At 46.4% G+C, this 18,038-nt stretch overlaps 1 protein-coding gene across 9 annotated transcripts; it reads right to left on the minus strand.

The window, feature by feature from the left end:
* Positions 1 to 14,145: 14,145 nt before the first annotated feature.
* Positions 14,146 to 17,483, minus strand: LOC120555294. Of its 9 annotated transcripts, XR_005638677.1 has the most exons (5): positions 17,271 to 17,483; positions 16,291 to 16,364; positions 15,741 to 15,887; positions 15,059 to 15,264; positions 14,146 to 14,203 (listed from the first exon to the last, which is right to left on the minus strand). XR_005638677.1 is itself a non-coding variant. In XM_039793966.1 (4 exons), exons 2-4 carry the CDS (start codon positions 15,463 to 15,465, stop codon positions 14,171 to 14,173), a joined length of 315 nt encoding a protein of 104 aa, XP_039649900.1. In that variant the 5' UTR covers positions 15,466 to 15,887; positions 16,291 to 17,483; the 3' UTR covers positions 14,146 to 14,170. The 9 variants fall into 9 exon arrangements, 6 of the variants coding, with proteins under 6 accessions (XP_039649900.1, XP_039649896.1, XP_039649897.1 ...); XR_005638675.1 differs by having other exon boundaries at positions 16,291 to 17,483; XR_005638676.1 differs by having other exon boundaries at positions 15,059 to 15,449; positions 16,291 to 17,483.
* Positions 17,484 to 18,038: the final 555 nt, after the last annotated feature.

Genomic DNA, 18,038 nt, shown 5'->3' on the forward strand with positions numbered 1-18,038 from the left:
TGTAAATTATTCTGAGCTTGAAAAGGCATTTTAAATGCCAAACGCTACCCCCCATTGAAATAAATAATCTTCTATAAATACGCCATCTTTTGAGATAGTTTTAAGTTAGTTTTTTTACACATTTTGAGTTTTTCCCACGGCTTTCGCTCGGCTGGGAGATATGGCGCCAAAACTGGAACGACGGAGGCTGGCAGAATGTGAGTTACAAACGGGGAAGAAATAGGAAATAGGAAATTACAACCCCCAGAACAGACAGGCTGCCACGCTTTTTCCTCCACAACAGCCGGGTTCAGCCACCCTTCTTCGAGACTGTAAGGTGGAAATCAACACAGCAACCCCCCGGCCAGTTTTAAAACAACGGGGCTGGCCAAACCAAACTTTAATGGAGGTAAGAGCCAGGCCCACCCCAGCAGGCTCTACAACAACTACACGTACTCATGAGAAGGGGGCTGAACAATGGTGGTCAGGCAGAACCGCCAACGCAATACTATGCCCCCGCTGGGAGGGACTACTAACGGGCTGGTAGCGGCTCCCAGCAGCAGCCGCAGGAGCGGCCAGGAGCCTCAGCGGAGCGGCAGCAGTGGCACAACAACGCCAGGGCTGGCAGGACACACACCAGCACGTGTTGGAGGTTTGCCCAAACCTATGGGAATAACCAACAAAACAACAAGCTAATGACCCAGACTCTTTTTGACCAGAACAAAGGTTATTCATAGGATTATTAGGTCAGCGCCATCACTTTAATTAATGTGACAGCTACTGATAGCCCACCTGCCATACCCAGGCTGACCCAGACCCTTATTGAGTCGATCAAACCAGCTGACACAAACCCTACAACAGAGAACATTATTATGGGTAATGCAAAAATCTTGGGAACATGAGACTCTAGCAAACACTGGAAGGGCCATTATAAAGAAAATATAGATAACAACCTCCAGATCTTGCAACAACTACAGGCAGGCAACTGGAAAAGAACTTTGAAATAGCGGCTGCTTGGTCACGCAGCCACTATGGCAGAAATTTGTCCTTGAACTCCTAGATACAGTTTATGCTAGAGTAGAGGCTACTGTTCAAACCTGCCCCTTGGGGGCAACCCCCAGGAGACCCAACAGACCCAGACTGTACCTGAGACGGTGGTGAGAGCACGCACCTTTGGCCCCACAAGGAACTGAGGGGCCACCACCTCCACCACGGGACCCAGAGCCTCCAGCCCCCACCTCCTCCCTCCTCCTTCCTCCTCCAGCCCAAGCAGCGCAGCAGGACGCACAGGTCAGCCTTGCGAGGAGAAGACACCTTAACTCTGCTATCACAGAGTTTTTGAGAGTGGCAGTCCCTGCCCCCCCACCTGACCCACAACCTGGGGTCCCACGGATCGTCGCACAGTGGCAGGCACTGAGGACGGACTCCAGCACAGCGGGCACCAGAGACCCAAAAAGCTCCCCGGAATGACTACTCACGGCACTCAAACAGCTGAGGAGACAGAGGCACAGCAGCAGTCATCAGGTAGAGGAGGCAGAATTGATCTCCCTACACGGAGGATCCTCTTCCCATGTGAGGCCCCTCTCCCTCACCCACCCCCCACCTCCCTCCCTCCACCCCCACCCTACCCTAGACCCTCCCCTCTCCCATTCCACCTCCCCCCTCCACACACTCACCTGCTGCCCTCTCGGCCGGTGATCCAGGTCCTGGACACGCCACTGCAGCAGAGGGCCTCCACGCAGGCTCCCAAAACCTGCAACAAAAACACGAAGATAACACATCATCTACCCCCTACACAGTAGTTAGGTGGAGAACGGGCTCCTCATCCAGCCACCCCAGTTCAGAGTACGTCCTCATTTTGCACCCCTTGGCCACTTCATCCCCTACCTGCTCCAACCAGCCCTTCGAAAACAGACCCTTCGGGCACGTCCAGACCACCAACAAGGACACGGCTTTGAAGTTGGAGCCAAGGAGACACATGGGTCTTTTTAGGGGACCTCCAACTTATCCAAAATCCCTGCTTGCTTTTCCCACAAACACAATCCAAGTGGACAGCTACCCAGGGGCTACATTTGCACATGCTGAGAGCATTTTGGCCAAAACACCAGTTTCCATGTCGGGTGGAAAAAAAGTGGTGCTCTCCTTGGCATCAACAACCGGGCCAAAGACCTGGACACAGTGACCATCCCACAGCTGGACAGAGCATCAAAATGGCTGAAACAGCCTTCCCCAAAGCACACAGATCTGTGTGGTCCTGCTGGATTTTAGCAGGCATCTGCCAGCTGCAGAACAGGACAATCTTAGGCGCTTGAACATGTACATTGAAGATAACTATATTTTCATCCCTCAGCTCTCCAGAAGCAGCTTCAGTGGGTGGAGAGTGACTTCATTCACTGGACCAGACAACAGGTGAAAGCATGCTGCAAACATTGGGTCCAGTTTTTAAAACACCATTTCCCCTGTAAGTGGTGAAAACAAAGCAGGGTTAAACACAGTGGTTAACTTATGTGAATCCTTTTCGACTGACAGCAGCACAGAGCATGCTGCTAAACAAAGGGTTAACTTTATTCCCTCCCTCACAGGTCTAGCCACAAATGTCTCTAAAGACCAGACTAAACTTGACCTGCAAAATTATCACAGGAAATTGAAATTGGCTAGTCTATTATAATAACAAACCTGACTCTGTTCACCTTCCCTTTATTCCCAAGTCCACCTTGGGTTCCCCTACTGCACAGCTTCCTCCTGAAATCACCAATTTAAACACAATTGGATAAACTAATATTTTCAAAAACTATAGAATAGGTTGGGTTAAATCCAACCTTAGTAAAGTGGAAACCCAAGCACCTCCACCAGTTGAGTGCACAGGACCAAATAGTGATTAAACCTGCAGATAGTGGAGCTGGTTGTCCCTATGGACAGGCAGGATTATCTGTGGGAGGAACACAGACAGCTTTAATGACCTAAATTATTATACAAAACTAGACAGACCTATTTATATGGATACCATACCATTAGTTAACAAAATTCTTTTATCTTTATATAATAAGAAATTCATCAGCCACAAACAAATGACCTACCTCCAGGGAAATAAAGAACCCAGAATGCGGAGGTTTTACCTTTTGCCCAAAAATCCACAAAAAAGAGAGTCTTGAGCCTCCCCTTACTGTATCTCCGGACTCGAGTCTCTTCTGATTGTGAGAGTGAGACCTACCGCATAGCGGAGTTTCTAGATTATTATTTAAATCCTCTCTCAATATTACACCAAAGTTACATCAAGGACACGCTTTACTTTGTTGAAATTATTAAAAATATCATAGTCCCACCATGCCTTGCTCCTTTCCCTCGACCGGCAGGGGCGTGTACACCAAACATACAGACCTCGAAGGATTGTTGGCTGTCAGAAATATATTCCAAAAGTACCCCAACAGTAAGAGAACCGAAAAGGAGCTCCTCCAACTCCTAGAAAATTAATTTAACTAGAAATGACTTCGAATTCACGCAACCAATTTTTTCTTCAGTAACCAGGGGACTGCGAGGGGAAACGCTTTCCCCGCTTTATGCTAATATTTTTATGGCCGAATGGGAAGAGAAAGCATTAGCGGCTTGCACAAAAACCACTTTATTATTTCCGCTTTTTGGATGACATATGGGGCATATGGGGAATATTCCGATGGAGGATTTCAAGCCAGCTTTATGCTTAAACGGGCAGAGGGGAGTCCATCAAATTGACTTCAACCATTAATCAGGACTCAATTGGACTTCCTGGAAACACGCCACTTTCAAAGGGGACTTCTCCTCAACACACAGACTGGATGTCAAAGTTTTTTAAAAGACTGACACGCATGCGCTGTTGTTCAGGTCCAGTCACCACCCACGTCACACCTTTGCTGGTCTAGTAAAAATCCCAGTTATTGAGGTTCAAAAGAATCTGCACCAGAACATCAGATTTTAAAGCAGCAACAAAAATCCTATTCTCCTCGATTGGCCACTAGGGGCTACTCCCCGCACCACATGCTAAGACAGGCTTTGAGGACCTTCACTCAGCCTAAACCAATCTGTCTGGACCCAATTCTGCCCATTATTGTAACATACTCTGCAAAAAACGTGAAATTGGTCAAAAATTAAAAAAATTTTATTTCCTCTGAGGTAAACATTTTTCTGAAGGATCACAGACTCATTGCAGCCTTCAGAAAAAACAAAAACTTAAGGGATATTTTAGTCAAGGCCAAACTCAGGCCCTTTACAGGTCCACAGGACTAGGGCACAGGGGATTTTTTAGGGAGGTACAAAACTGTACAGAATCAAAAGCTCCAAAGAGGTTTTCTTTAACCCAAAATAACACAACTGTACATCACAAAAACATTATTTATTTAATTAGATGCTCACAATGTTCCAAGCAATATGTGGGGAATCAGGGAAACCTCTTTATTGACCAGATTTTACCCAGCACAGGTATAACATCAAAAAAAAAAAAATCTACACATACCCCTTAGTCCAACATTTTTTGGACCACGGCTGGACCAACCTCAGGGCCACCATCCTGAGTCCAACCCAGCATGGTCGGGTCCAGCAACGTAGGAGAACTGGAGAGGTCTTGGATCCAAAAGCTGGGCACGCCTGCCCAACGGCCTAAACGAGAGATAGGGGTAGGGAATTAGACCAAAGTCCGTTTAGTTAATCCTGCTGCCTTACGGCAGCAGGATTTCATTTTTTTCATTCCTAACCCTAACCCTAACCTCTAAACTCTAACCCCTAACCCCAACCCTAACCCCAACTCCTAACCCTAACCCCCTAACCCTAACCCTAACCCTAACCCTAACCCCCACCCTAACCCCCTAACCCTAACCCTAACCCTAACCATAACCAAGTGCTTTCTAGCCTAACCATAACCCAAGCTTTTTAATCTTAACCATAACCAAGTGCTTTCTAGCCTAAACCATAACCCAAGATGTTTTAATCTTAACCATAACCAAGTGCTCTTTTAGCCTAAACATAACCTGGTGTTTTTCAATCTGGCCTAACCCAGTGCTTCGCCTTAACCATAACCAATTGGTTTTCAACACAATCCAAAACCAAAGACCTCTTGGTCCATCTTTATTGTCTTTTGACTTTCCCAGGCTTACCCCAGCGTGGTCTCCGTGGTGCCTTTATCTCCATTTCTAGGCTAATCCCATGTGGTCTCCATGGTAAGCCTTCACTTTGGCTTTTGGGCAACCCCACGGTCTCCGTGGGTACTTTGGATTTCCTTTTCCAGGCTGATCCCATGCGTTTCCATGGTAAGCCTCCTCCACCTACTACAGCTCTAACCAAGGGTCTTTGAACCAAATTTGAAGCACATTTTCCCATCTCGTAAAAGTTTAACATAACAGAGATTAGATGCCAAATTGTTTGTGGACTGGGGTCCCTCTGTGGGGACGGGGTCGCCTTGGTTGTGTGGATGTGGCCTGGTTTGTGCTTAAGATGACTTCAATACCCATGGTTTCCATGGTGAGTTTTCATCTTCCTTACAAAAAACCCAACCCTAACCCTTAACCCTTAACCCATATGGTCTGAACGAGAGGTAAAAAGAGAACTGGGATGCGCTGTTAGTGTAGAATTCTGCCACTCGCGTGTGGCAGAATTCTTTTCTTAATCCTAACCGCCCGCACCTGGTCCCTGGCTTCCTTTTTCTCCTTCCACTCAGGACGCACTCCACTCCAAATTCAAAATAAATTATAAAATTATAAAATAATAAAGAATAAAAAATAAAATGTAAAATATATCCTACGATACACCCATTCAATTTTACACTTACCGTGGACCACGCATCCACCCACCTTTCTGGTTCCTTCTATTTCCACGGTTCACCTATGAGGAAAAAGAAGAGGTAAAAGAAAAAAACAGGTTAAAGAAAGTTTTTCACCCTGGCTTTCACCAAGGTCAAACATTCGCTAATTCTGACATGTTCACACACTGTAAACTATGATTTTTCCTAACAACTGTGGTAAACCCAGAGCTAAGTCCTGATCACATTCACCTTACTTTATAGAATCCTAGTGCTGTTGGTTTGAAGCTTCTTGTACATAGTTATACCCAATTGTACACTTTCAGTGCCTACATTTTAACTGAAAACTGTGTATCCTACATTTTCATATATATTTCTCCGTGATGAAAGTATCTTGATCTTCAGGATTATTCTAAGTTTCTTTTACTACAATGCAAGCTTAACAATGCAAGTATTATGTTTCATTCAGAACAGATGTTTTTGCCCTACAGTTCATTGTTGACGCATTATTTTCTGTGATGGTTAGTTCACTTTCCATGGAAAAACCTGAACCACACTGTCAAGCTGCATTCTTAGGGGACCTTTTTCTGCTTCATTCTTGCCTAAACCCAACCATTTGACTCCCACGCAAGCCCTCCAGGGCCCTGTACACCCCTACCGGATTTCCTAACCTTAACCATTTAACCCTATCTATGCCTGACCATAACCCCAACTCAATTAACCCTACATACTTACCGATTTTCTTAACCCTAACCTTAACCAACTAAAACCCTATCTGTGTCTAAATCTTAACCCAATAAACCCTGCCCACTTACACTGATTTTTAACCCTAAACTTAACCAGTTAACCCTATCAGTGCCTAACCTTAACCCTGAGGAGATAAACCACTTACCTGCATCTAACCTAACCAATTGGAACCTATGTAATTACTTACCTTCATTGGACTCCAACCTCCACCCCCTTTAGACCTATAAAAGGAAAAGAGAAGAAAATATATAAAGGTTTAATTACCATGACCAAAAAAAAAAACACAATTGGGACATTCAAAAACTCACCCCTTTATGTATGCAATTATGTTTTAATTTTACAAAATGCATACAATTGTAGGTTTAATATTTTCACACCATATATAACCCCTTCTTGGGTCTTCTTTTCCTATCCCTTTGTTTTACATTATACTTATATACCATTTTTACGGGTCTACTTCTCTTCCCTTATCTCCATACATATATATATACCTTAGATTTATATATATTTATTTTCTATGATATTTTTTATCCCTATTTTTATTTTTATTTACCTCTCTTGTATATAATTTTTATATATTCTTTTATACATTTATATCCTTTTATTAGTTTCATCATGTTTAACCCAATGCATTCCTCCTTCCACCCTTCAAAAAATTGAGGAAAAAAAAAAAAGCCAAAAAAGTTCGTTTTTGCACCTTTCTATTCAGGCACTCTACAGGTTTCCCTCTCTCCCCATACACACTACTGGTTAAAATCTGAAGGTCTCCAAAAGGCCCCCTATTCGCCGGAATGGTCATGTGCCCAAACAGGAAGCAGGAACAGTTGTCCTCTGAGATTCGCTCACTCACCACATGCTGGACTTCTCTATGGAAAAGTACTTGTAAACAAGACAAAGTAAGTTGTCATTAGCTTGATAAAGACATAGTTTTTGTCGAAACGCTACGCTATATTAAAAATAAAGTTCTGACAACGCTTAACCATCACGTCTCTCTATTTTTTAAGAGATAGTTTTTGTTACTCTTTCATCACGTTTTTTCACACAACGCCACACCTGCGGAGCTCCGCACAACATGGCTGACAACTACTGGGAAGAAGATGGCTGGCAAACGTTAACATATGGGAGAGGTAGAAACAAGAATAGGGCACAATATAACACCCATGCTAGACAGCCCTCCTATCATAGCCGCCAGCCACAACCCCAGGGCCTCGCCACCTATGCCGACGCGCACCCCGCAGAGGTATTATGGCAGTGCACGCCGCTTCACCCAGTGGAATTATCAACGCGACAACAGAGGTAACTACACCCGCAACAACAATGGGGACAATTACCAACAACGACACCGCGACCAGCACTACACTGCTCCACGCCACCAACCTGGACGCCAGCAAGGGGGACGTTTTTTCCAGCAAAACCCCCCACGCAACAGGAGCTATGGTGGTCAACGCAACAGGAGGTTTGTCAACAACAGAACTGACCACAACCATGACCCAGACTTTGCCACTAGAACCAGAACCATCCATAGAATGATTAAAGCTGAACACCATCTTAGTAACATCTCCTCCACACACACACCACCTGCCATAGCTAAGCTCACTAGTACACTGGCAGAATGCATCAAACCGGCTGACCCAAACCCCAGTACAGCACTTTTGATCTCAGGTAATGCTAAAAACTGGGAACATACCACACTGATAATTTTAAGAGACCACTATAAGGCCAACCTGAACAACAACCTACAGATCTTACTCCAACTCACACACAATGATTGGAAAGACAACTTCTCCATTGTTGCTGCATGGTCTCGCAGCCACCTTTGGCAGGAGAATTACACAACAAACACTAGATTCGGTCTATGCTAAAATATTACAAGCCACTTTTAAACAAACACACACCCACATAACCCACAGACTACACCCCAGACACAGACAGCTACCAACTCAACTGCCACGGTGGAAACACCACCACCCCCGCACAGACAGAAGCACCTCCACAACCACAACTCGCACCCAGTGGACCCCTCAACAGCCACAGCCAGCACCGCGGGCTCCCTCAACAGCCACAACCAGCACCAAGCGGGCTCCTCAACAGCCACAGCCAGCACCCGCCGGACTCCTCAACAACCCGCACCTCCCTCCCTCCTTACAACGGAGATGGAGACAGCCCCACAGCCCCAGCCACAAACCAGGCAAGTTGCTCCACCACCACAGCCATCACCTCCACGCCCCCTGCCCCCCCAGATCTGCACATCCTCCAGCCAGGATGGATGAAAAAACACAGATATACTATTGGAGGGAGAAATACCCCTACTCACCCTACCTCCTCCACGCACACAACGTCAAACTCCCCTCTCAGGCCCACCACCAGCCTCCAGGACGAATGTGATTCAAGTGACAGCAGAAATCCACACAGTCCCATGCCCGACAGAGGAACACGCTGCACCTGTAGGAAGGACAACACACCAACAGCAAACCACAAGGCAGGAGAGTCCCTCCCCTCCAGCTCCACCTTCCCTCCCACCCAACCTCCCCTGACCCCTTCCTCCCTCCTCCCTTTTCCCCTCTCTCCTTCCCCTCCTCCTCCTCTCCACTCCCCACCTCCCCTCCCAATTACCTTTCCCCTTCCCCCTCCTTTTTCCGGTCTCCTCACCCATCCTTATCCACTCACCGGTGATTCCGGGGTCCTCTCCACGCCAAAGAACAGAGGCAGGAACGCAGGCGTCCAAATCTCCGCCCAGCCTCTGCTCCAGCTCTCATCCCTAGACTCGAACACTGAACGCCACTTCTGGTCCCACCTCGACAGCTGGACCCGGTTTCCCTGGATCCAGAAATGACATTTGCAGGTAGAAAAATCACATCACACAGACTTCCCTCCCTAGATTGGTTCCTTACCCTAAACGTCCAATACAGAGTAAACTCTCCTTACTCCCCTTGGTGGCTCCTCCACCTCCACCCCCAGTGTCAGAGTTCAGACCCTTTCGACACACACACCCACAAACAAAAAGATGACAGCCTGGTCTCTAACGGCCACCAAGAAATGGCTTATCCTCGGGACTCGAATGCCTGCCGGCTCCCCCATTCTCACAACCACACCTGCAAATTGACAGCTTCCCAGGAGCCTCCTTCAAACATGCTGAAGCGCTCCTGGCCAAAAACCCCTGTTTCAACAGAAGTGGAAAAGTTGATCCTTTCTCTGGGCATAAACAGCAGAGCCCAGAGACCTGACAAGGTGGCTATCCCACAACCCGAGAGCTGTGAGAATGGCCAAACTAGCGCTTCCCCAAGCCCAAATCTGATCCCCCTCATCAACTTCTCTAGAGCCCTTCCACACCAAGAACAAGAAAATCTCAGAATCATCAATAACCACATTGTCTCACACTACGCACCACCATCCCACAACTCCCCAGGAACCTCTTTCTCCACCGAGAAAGACCTGATCCACTGGTCACGCCCAGCAGCCAGTCATATGCTCACCCACTGGCTCGACATTATTTAAACTCACCGCCCGGTGAACCCTTCACTGCAGCCGGGGTTGAAACACTGTGATCAATCTCTCACAAACTTTTAAGCTCACCACAGCACAGACAATGATTCTTAATAAAGGGTTAACCTTCATTCCTTCTGTCTGTAAGTCGCACCACAGGAACACCAAGGACCAGGCCAAACTCGACCTCCAGGAGTACCATAGGAGGCTCAAATTAGCAGCCTACTATGAAGGTAAACCAGATTCTGTGTACCTACCTTTCCTTTCCAAATCCACCTGGCTTCCCTCTACAGCACAGCTCCCACCTGAAATTACAAAACTAACAGAATTAGATAACCAAACCTTCCAAGAACACCATAGAGTGGGTGGATTAAATCCAACCTTTCCAAATTCGAAATTGAAGCATTAAATCAATTAAAAAACAACACCAGTATTGTCATCAAACCTGCTGACAAGGGAAGCTCGGTCGTGATCATGGATAGGGAAGATTACATATCTGAGGGATACAGACAGCTTTTTGACACAAAAATATTATGTCAAGCTAGAAAAACTTATTTATAAGGAAACAGTGCCTATGATTGAAAAAAATTGTCACAGCATTATACAATAAAAAATTCATCAACAATAAGCAAAAACTTACCTCCCGTAGCAGCAAGGAACCTCGCATTAGGCGCTTCTATACGCTTCCTAAGATCCATAAAAACCAGAAACCTGGACGGTCCCCCACAGGATCCCCCCAGGTCGCCTCTATAGTTTCGGATTGCGACAGTGAATCATATTATACTGCTGAGTTTATAGAACACTATTTGAGCCCCCTTGCCAAATTACATAGTAGCTACCTAAAGGACACATATTTTTTCATTGACAAAGTTTAAAAATCAAAATAAATCCCACAGCATTTATTTTCTCGCTTGATGTTGAGTCTCTCATACCAACATATCTACCTCTGAGGGAATTGCAGCAGTCAAACAGATCTTCCAGAAGCATCCCAATAGTAAAAGACCTGAAAAAGAAATATTGCAATTATTGGAAATAAACCTCAATAGAAACGATTTTGAATTTAACAATCAATACTTCCTACAAATATCTGGAACAGCTATGGGTAAGAGGTTTGCTCCCCAATATGCTGACATTTTTATGGCCCACTGGGAGGAAGGGGCCTTGGCCACATGCCAAAAAAACCGACAACACTATTTCAGATATCTGGATGACATTTGGGGCATCTGGGATCACTCAGAGGAAGATTTCTTCAAGTTCTTAGAGACCCTCAACAATCATAGCCGTTCTATTAAACTCAAAGCTACACTCAGCCAAACTTCAATCGACTTCCTTGACACTACGACTTATAAAGGCCCAGATTTTTTACAACATCACCAACTAGACATAAAAGTTTTTTTTAAAGAAACGGATACACACTCCCTCTTATTTCGAACAAGCTACCACCCTAAGCACACATTTGCAGGCCTGGTAAAGTCACAGTTAATTAGATTTAAAAGGATTTGTACAAGACAAGATGACTTCAAGGAAGCTGTCAAAACACTCTTTTCCTCACTCACCACTAGGGGCTACTCTTACACCATGCTTCGACGGTCACTTAGGACTTTCACTCAAATTAAACCAATTTCTTTAGACCCTGTCTTACCCATCATCATGACTTATTCTACAGCCAACTGTGACTTTGCAAAAAGGCTTAAAAGGAACTTTGCTTGCTCAGGAGGTAACAATATCTTTTTGAAGGACCATAAACTCATTTCTGCATTTAGAAGAAACCAGAACCTGGGAGATATCCTAGTCAAAGCAAAGCTTAAAACATTAGCCACTGCCAGAACCAAAACACTGACAGAATTTTTCAGGACATATAAATTTGTCCGCAACCAGCACAATAAGGAGGTTTTCAAGACGCAGAGTAACAACACTCCTCACACGAAGAATTGCATTTACCTTATCAGGTGTGCACAATGCTCCACCCAATATGTGGGAGAAACGGGAAATTCATTACTCACCAGATTTACACAACACCGGTACAACATTAATAGACATAAAAACACACACACTTACCTGGTTAAGCACTTCATGGAGCATGGCTGGCCCAACCTGAGAGCCACCATACTTGAAGCCAATCCTAATTGGACCCTAAAGCAGAGGAGAAAGACAGAAAGAAATTGGATTACCAAATTAAATACTATTTTCCCATATGGTCTGAACGAGAGGTAGAGAGACTGGGATGAGCTGGGCTCCAAGGTTAGTGCAGCAAATTCTGCCACCTGCGGTGGCAGAATTCTTTTTTCTTAATCCTAACCCTAACCCCTAACCCCTAACCCCTAACCCTAACCCTAACCCTAACCCCCTAACCCTAACCCTAATTGCGAGGCCGGCTTTACAATGGCGAAGTGAAATTGCTAGGCCGGCTTTACAATGGCGAAGTGAAATTGCTAGGCCGGCTTTACAATGGCGAAGTGAAATTGCTAGGCCGGCTTTACAATGGCGAAGTGAAATTGCGAGGCCGGCTTTACAATGGCGAAGTGAAATTGCTAGGCCGGCTTTACAATGGCGAAGTGAAATTGCTAGGCCGGCTTTACAATGGCAACGTGAAATTGCGAGGCCGGCCAACACACGTTTGAGGATCATCACTTGATGATCGTGGCTATCACCCCCTTACCTAGTTCCCAGGTTGACGTACATTTTCAAAGTGTCAAAAACACACTCCTTGCGAAGCCGGCATTGCTAGATGACATTGCGAATCCGGCTTTACAATGAAACACATTTTCACACTTTGAAACTAGCTGTTGGATTCCGTAGCGAATGCGGCATATATGCTGCCAGCGGAACAGCATCCAACAGATTATTTCAAAGTGTCAGAAACACACTCATTGCGAAGCTGGCTTTACAATGCCAGAATGGCTAGACACACACACACCATGTGGTTCCAGTCTCGTCCAAATCTGGCCACCAGCTGGCTCCAATCGCATTGACGTATCTTGCTAATTTCACCGCGACGTGCGCATGCACACCGATACATGGCATTTGCTTCAGTTAAACCGTTACGCCGGCCGGATGAAAAAACAACACTTTGGTTCTTTTTATCATGAAAGAACAGCAAGTTTATTGTGAAGGTTCAAAACACCAAAGGACCCTACCTGTATGTGTGGGCTGTTACCATTGCAGAGATTGTTACCCGTACCAACATCCCATTTCATCCATTATCCCTAACCTTAACCATTCTAGCACACAGTGTGCGTAAGCACAACTGTCATTATTTGCAATGCTGGCTTCACAGTGCCAACCACCTGCTAGGAGATGCCAGACTAGCACCCACAGGTGAGGGCTGTTACCCCCCAACCCCCTTACCTAAACTTAACCATTCTAGCACAGTGGTGCCTAAACCCAACTGTCGTTATTTGCAAAGCGGCCTTACAAGGCCGGCTTGGATAGGTGGCATTGCGAAGCCGACTTTACAAGGCCCACCCAGGGGGAGCCACCCATCGGCCCACAGAAAGGGGCTAACCTCCCCGGGTATACATTCAGGAAAAAGGGCCCACCTCAGCGCACCTTGACCTCCGGTCGGTCCCGGGAACCCACACTTAAGCCCCTCCGCTATGGCCACACTTAACCCCGCACGAAATATTTTCGTGCCCCTGGTATACCATTTCAATATTGCGAGGCCGGCTTTGCAATGGCGAAGTGAAATTGCTAGGCCGGCTTTACAATGGCGAAGTGAAATTGCTAGGCCGGCTTTGCAATGGCGAGGTGAAATTGCGAGGCCGGCTTTACAATGGCGAAGTGAAATTGCGAGGCCGGCTTAACAATGGCGAAGTGAAATTGCTAGGCCGGCTTTACAATGGCAAAGTGAAATTGCGAGGCCGGCTTTACAATGGCGAAGTGAAATTGCTAGGCCGGCTTTACAATGGCAAAGTGAAATTGCGAGGCCGGCCAACACACGTTTGAGGATCATCACTTGATGATCGTGGCTATCACCCCTTACCTAACCCTAACCCTAACCCCTAACCCTAACCCCTAACCCTAACCCTAACCCTAACCCGTAAACTAACCCTAACCTTAACCATTTAATTATTTATTTATAATTGGGACCCCTCGCCTAACCCTAACCTAAATTATAACCCTAATCCAATAATTTAACCCTAACCTTAACCATTTGATTAAGAATCTATAATTGGGAACCTTTAAATGATACTTACCTCACCTGACCTCCAGCCTGGCCTTCCTGGAATCCTGAAAAGAGAGAAAAATAAACAGAAATGTAATGGGAGCTTTCATGGGGATTTTACACCCACCTAGAGATTTATTTTGGTTTGAATTAAGTGCTTTTATTTGCATTTTTACAAGATTTCGTTTTTATTTAATTAATTTTATAATACTGGCGTGTTACTTTTAATTTACAATATTTTTAAGTTCATCTTGAAAGAGGTCTTCCATTTTTTACTTAATTTTCAAGCAGGCTTCCAGCAGGCCTTGGTTTCCCCACACACAATCACTGATATGCTTTCAAGCCCTGTCATTGGCTCTGAGGTCACGTGGGGTCCTCTAGAAGCAGGATGTTGTGATCCGCTCTGCTCCCGGCTTTTTCCTCATTCATTCTGCCGACCGTTTACTACACTGTGGGAGAAGTAAGTTTGCTGTGAGATTGTAAATTATTCTGAGCTTGAAAAAGGCATTTTTAAATGCCGAAACGCGTCGCTCATTGAAAATAAATATTCTTATAAATAGACCATCGGGTTTTTTTTTTTGGGGTTGTTTTAAGTTAGTTTTTTTACACATTTTGGAGTTTTTCCCACGGCTGGGCTCGGCTGGGAGATGGCGGGCCAAAACTGGAACGACGGAGGCTGGCAGAATGTGAGTTACAAACGGGGAAGAAATAGAAATAGAAATTACAACCCCCAGAACAGACAGGCTGCCACGTCTTTTCCTCCACAACAGCCGGTCAGCCACCCTTCTTACGCCCAGACCGTGCGGGGAAATCAACGCAGCAACTCCCGCCAGTTTCAAAACAACGGCTGGCGCTCAAACCGAAACTTTAATGGAGGTAAGAGCCAGGCCGACCAGCAGGCCTACAACAACTACACGTACCAGAGAAGGGGCCAGAACAATGGTGGTCAGCAGAACCGCCGAACGCAAAATTATGCCCCGCGCGGAGGGACCGCTCAACGGGGCTGGCAGCGGCCCCAGCAGCAGCCGCAGCGGAGCGGCCAGGAGCCTCAGCGGAGCGGACAGCAGGCACAACAACGCCAGGGCTGGCAGGACACACACCAGCACGGTGGGAGGTTTGTCCAAACCTATGGGAATAACCAACAAAAACAACAAGCTAATGACCCAGACTTTTTGACCAGAACAAAGGTTATTCATAGGATTATTAGGTCAGCGCATCACTTTAATAATGTGACAGCTACTGATAGCCCACCTGCCATAGCCAGGCTGACCCAGACCCTTATTGAGTCGATCAAACCAGCTGACACAAACCCTACAACAGAGAACATTATTATGGGTAATGCAAAAATCTGGGAACATGAGACTCTAGCAACACTGGAAGGCCATTATAAAGAAAATATAGATAACAACCTCCAGATCTTGCAACAACTACAGGCAGGCAACTGGAAAAAGAACTTTGAAATAGCGGCTGCTTGGTCACGCAGCCACTATGGCAGAAAATTGTCCCAGGAACTCCTAGATACAGTTTATGCTAGAGTAGAGGCTACTGTTCAAACCTGCCCTTTGGGGCAACCCCAGGAGACCCAACAGACCCAGACTGTACCTGAGACGGTGGTGAGAGCACGACCTTTGGCCCCACAAGGAACTGAGGGGCCACCACCTCCACCACGGGACCCAGAGCCTCCAGCCCCCACTCCTCCTCCTCCTCTTCCTCCTCCAGCCCAAGCAGCGAGCAGGACGACAGGTCAGCCTGCGAGGAGAAGACACCTCAGCTCTGCTATCACAGAGTTTTTGAACATGGCAGCTCCTGCCCCCACACCCAACCCACAACCTGGAATCCCACAGATCGTCACACAGTGGCAGGCACTGAGGACGGACCCAGCACAGCGGGCACCAGAGACCCAAAAAGCTCCCCAGATGACTACTCACGGCACTCAAACAGCTGAGGAGACAGAGGCACAGCAGCAGCATCAGGTAGAGGAGGCAGAATTGATCTCCCTACACGAGGATCCTCTTCCATGTGAGGCCCCTCTCCCTCACCCACCCACCTCCCCCCCCCTCCACCTCCCCCCCCCCCACCCTAGACCTCTCCCCCTCCTCTCCCATTCCCCCCTCCTTCTCCTCCACCTCCTCCCCCCTCTCCCCACACTCACCTGCTGCCCTCTCGCCGGTGATCCAGGTCCTGGACACGCCACTGCAGCAGAGGCCTCCACGCAGGCTCCCAAACCTGCAACAAAAAAACACAGAAGATAACACATCATCTACCCCCCTACACAGTGTTGGCGTGAGAACGGGCTCCTCATCCAGACCCCCAGTTCAGAGTACGCTCTCATTTGCACCCCTGGCCACTTCATCCCCACCTGCTCCAACCAGCCCTGAAAACAGACCCTTCAGGCACGCCCAGACCACCAACAAGGACACGGTTTGGAAGCTGGAGCCAAGGAGACCATGGGTCTTTTTAGGGGACTCCAACTTATCCAAAATCCCTGCTTTCTCCCACAAACACATCCAAGTGGACAGCTACCCAGGGGCTACATTTGCACATGCTGAGAGCATTTTGGCCAAAACACCAGTTTCCATGTCGGTGGAAAAAGTGGTGCTCTCCTTTGGCATCAACAACCGGGCCAAAGACCTGGACACAGTGACCATCCCACAGCTGGACAGAGCATTCAAAATGGCTGAAACAGCCTTCCCCAAAGCACAGATCTGTGTGGTCCTGCTGGATTTTAGCAGGCATCTGCCAGCTGCAGAACAGGACAATCTTAGGCGTTTGAACATGTACATTGAAGATAACTATATTTTCATCCCTCAGCTCTCCAGAAGCAGCTTTCGTGTGGAGAGTGACTTCATTCACTGGACCAGACAAACAGGTGAAAGCATGCTGCAACATTGGGTCCAGTTTTTAAACACCATTTCCCTGTAAGTGGTGAAAACAAAGCAGGGTTAAACACAGTGGTTAACTTATGTGAATCCTTTCGACTGACAGCAGCACAGAGCATGCTGCTAAACAAAGGGTTAACTTTTATTCCCTCCCTCCACAGGTCTAGCCACAAATGTCTCAAAGACCAGACTAAACTTGACCTGCAAAATTATCACAGGAAATTGAAATTGGCTGTCTATTATAATAACAAACCTGACTCTGTTCACCTTCCCTTTATTCCCAAGTCCACCTGGGTTCCCTCTACTGCACAGCTTCCTCCTGAAATCACCAATTTGACACAATTGGATAACGAATATTTTCAAAAAAACTATAGAATAGGTTGGGTTAAATCCAACCTTAGTAAAGTGGAAACCGAAGCACTCCACCAGTTGAGTGCACAGGACCAAATAGTGATTAAACCTGCAGATAAAGGGAGCGCGGGTTGTCCTCATGGACAGGCAGGATTATCTGTGGGAGGGACACAGACAGCTTAATGACCGAAATTATTATACAAAACTAGACAGACCTATTTATAAGGATACCATACCATTAGTTAACAAAATTCTTTTATCATTATATAATAAGAAATTCATCAGCCACAAACAAATGACCTACCTCCAGGGAAATAAAGAACCCAGAATGCGCAGGTTTTACCTTTTGCCCAAAATCCACAAAAAAAGAGAGTCTTGGAGCCTCCCTTACTGCATTCCCCCGGAACGCTACCCGATTGTCTCTGATTGTGAGAGTGAGACCTACCGTACAGCGGAGTTTCTAGATTATTATTTAAATCCTCTCACATTATTCACCAAAGTTACATCAAGGACACGTTTCATTTTGTTGAAATTATTAAAAATATCATAGTCCCACCATCAGCCTTTTTTCTTTTTCGCCACGGGCGCTTGTACACCAACATACAGACCTCAGAAGGATTGTTGGCTGTCAGAAATATATTCCAAAAGTACCCCAACAGTAAGAGACCGG

This window comes from Perca fluviatilis, unplaced genomic scaffold (assembly GCF_010015445.1).
Source record: "Perca fluviatilis unplaced genomic scaffold, GENO_Pfluv_1.0 PFLUV_unplaced_scaf_7, whole genome shotgun sequence".
NCBI lineage: Eukaryota > Metazoa > Chordata > Actinopteri > Perciformes > Percidae > Perca > Perca fluviatilis.

Bases quoted from the DNA above. Each gene is read 5' to 3' on its own strand.
- LOC120555294 (XM_039793961.1), bottom strand. From the start codon at position 16,108: ATGCTGCTGCTGTGCCTCTGTCTCCTCAGCTGTTTGAGTGCCGTGAGT. The intron at 15,450-15,740 runs GTACAGTCTGGG...TCTCTGTTGTAG, and splicing joins TGCTCTCACCACCGTCTCAG to GGTTTGTGTCAGCTGGTTTG. The intron at 15,265-15,389 runs GTGGGCTATCAG...TTATTCCCATAG, and splicing joins GGTCAGCCTGGCTATGGCAG to GTTTGGACAAACCTCCCACC.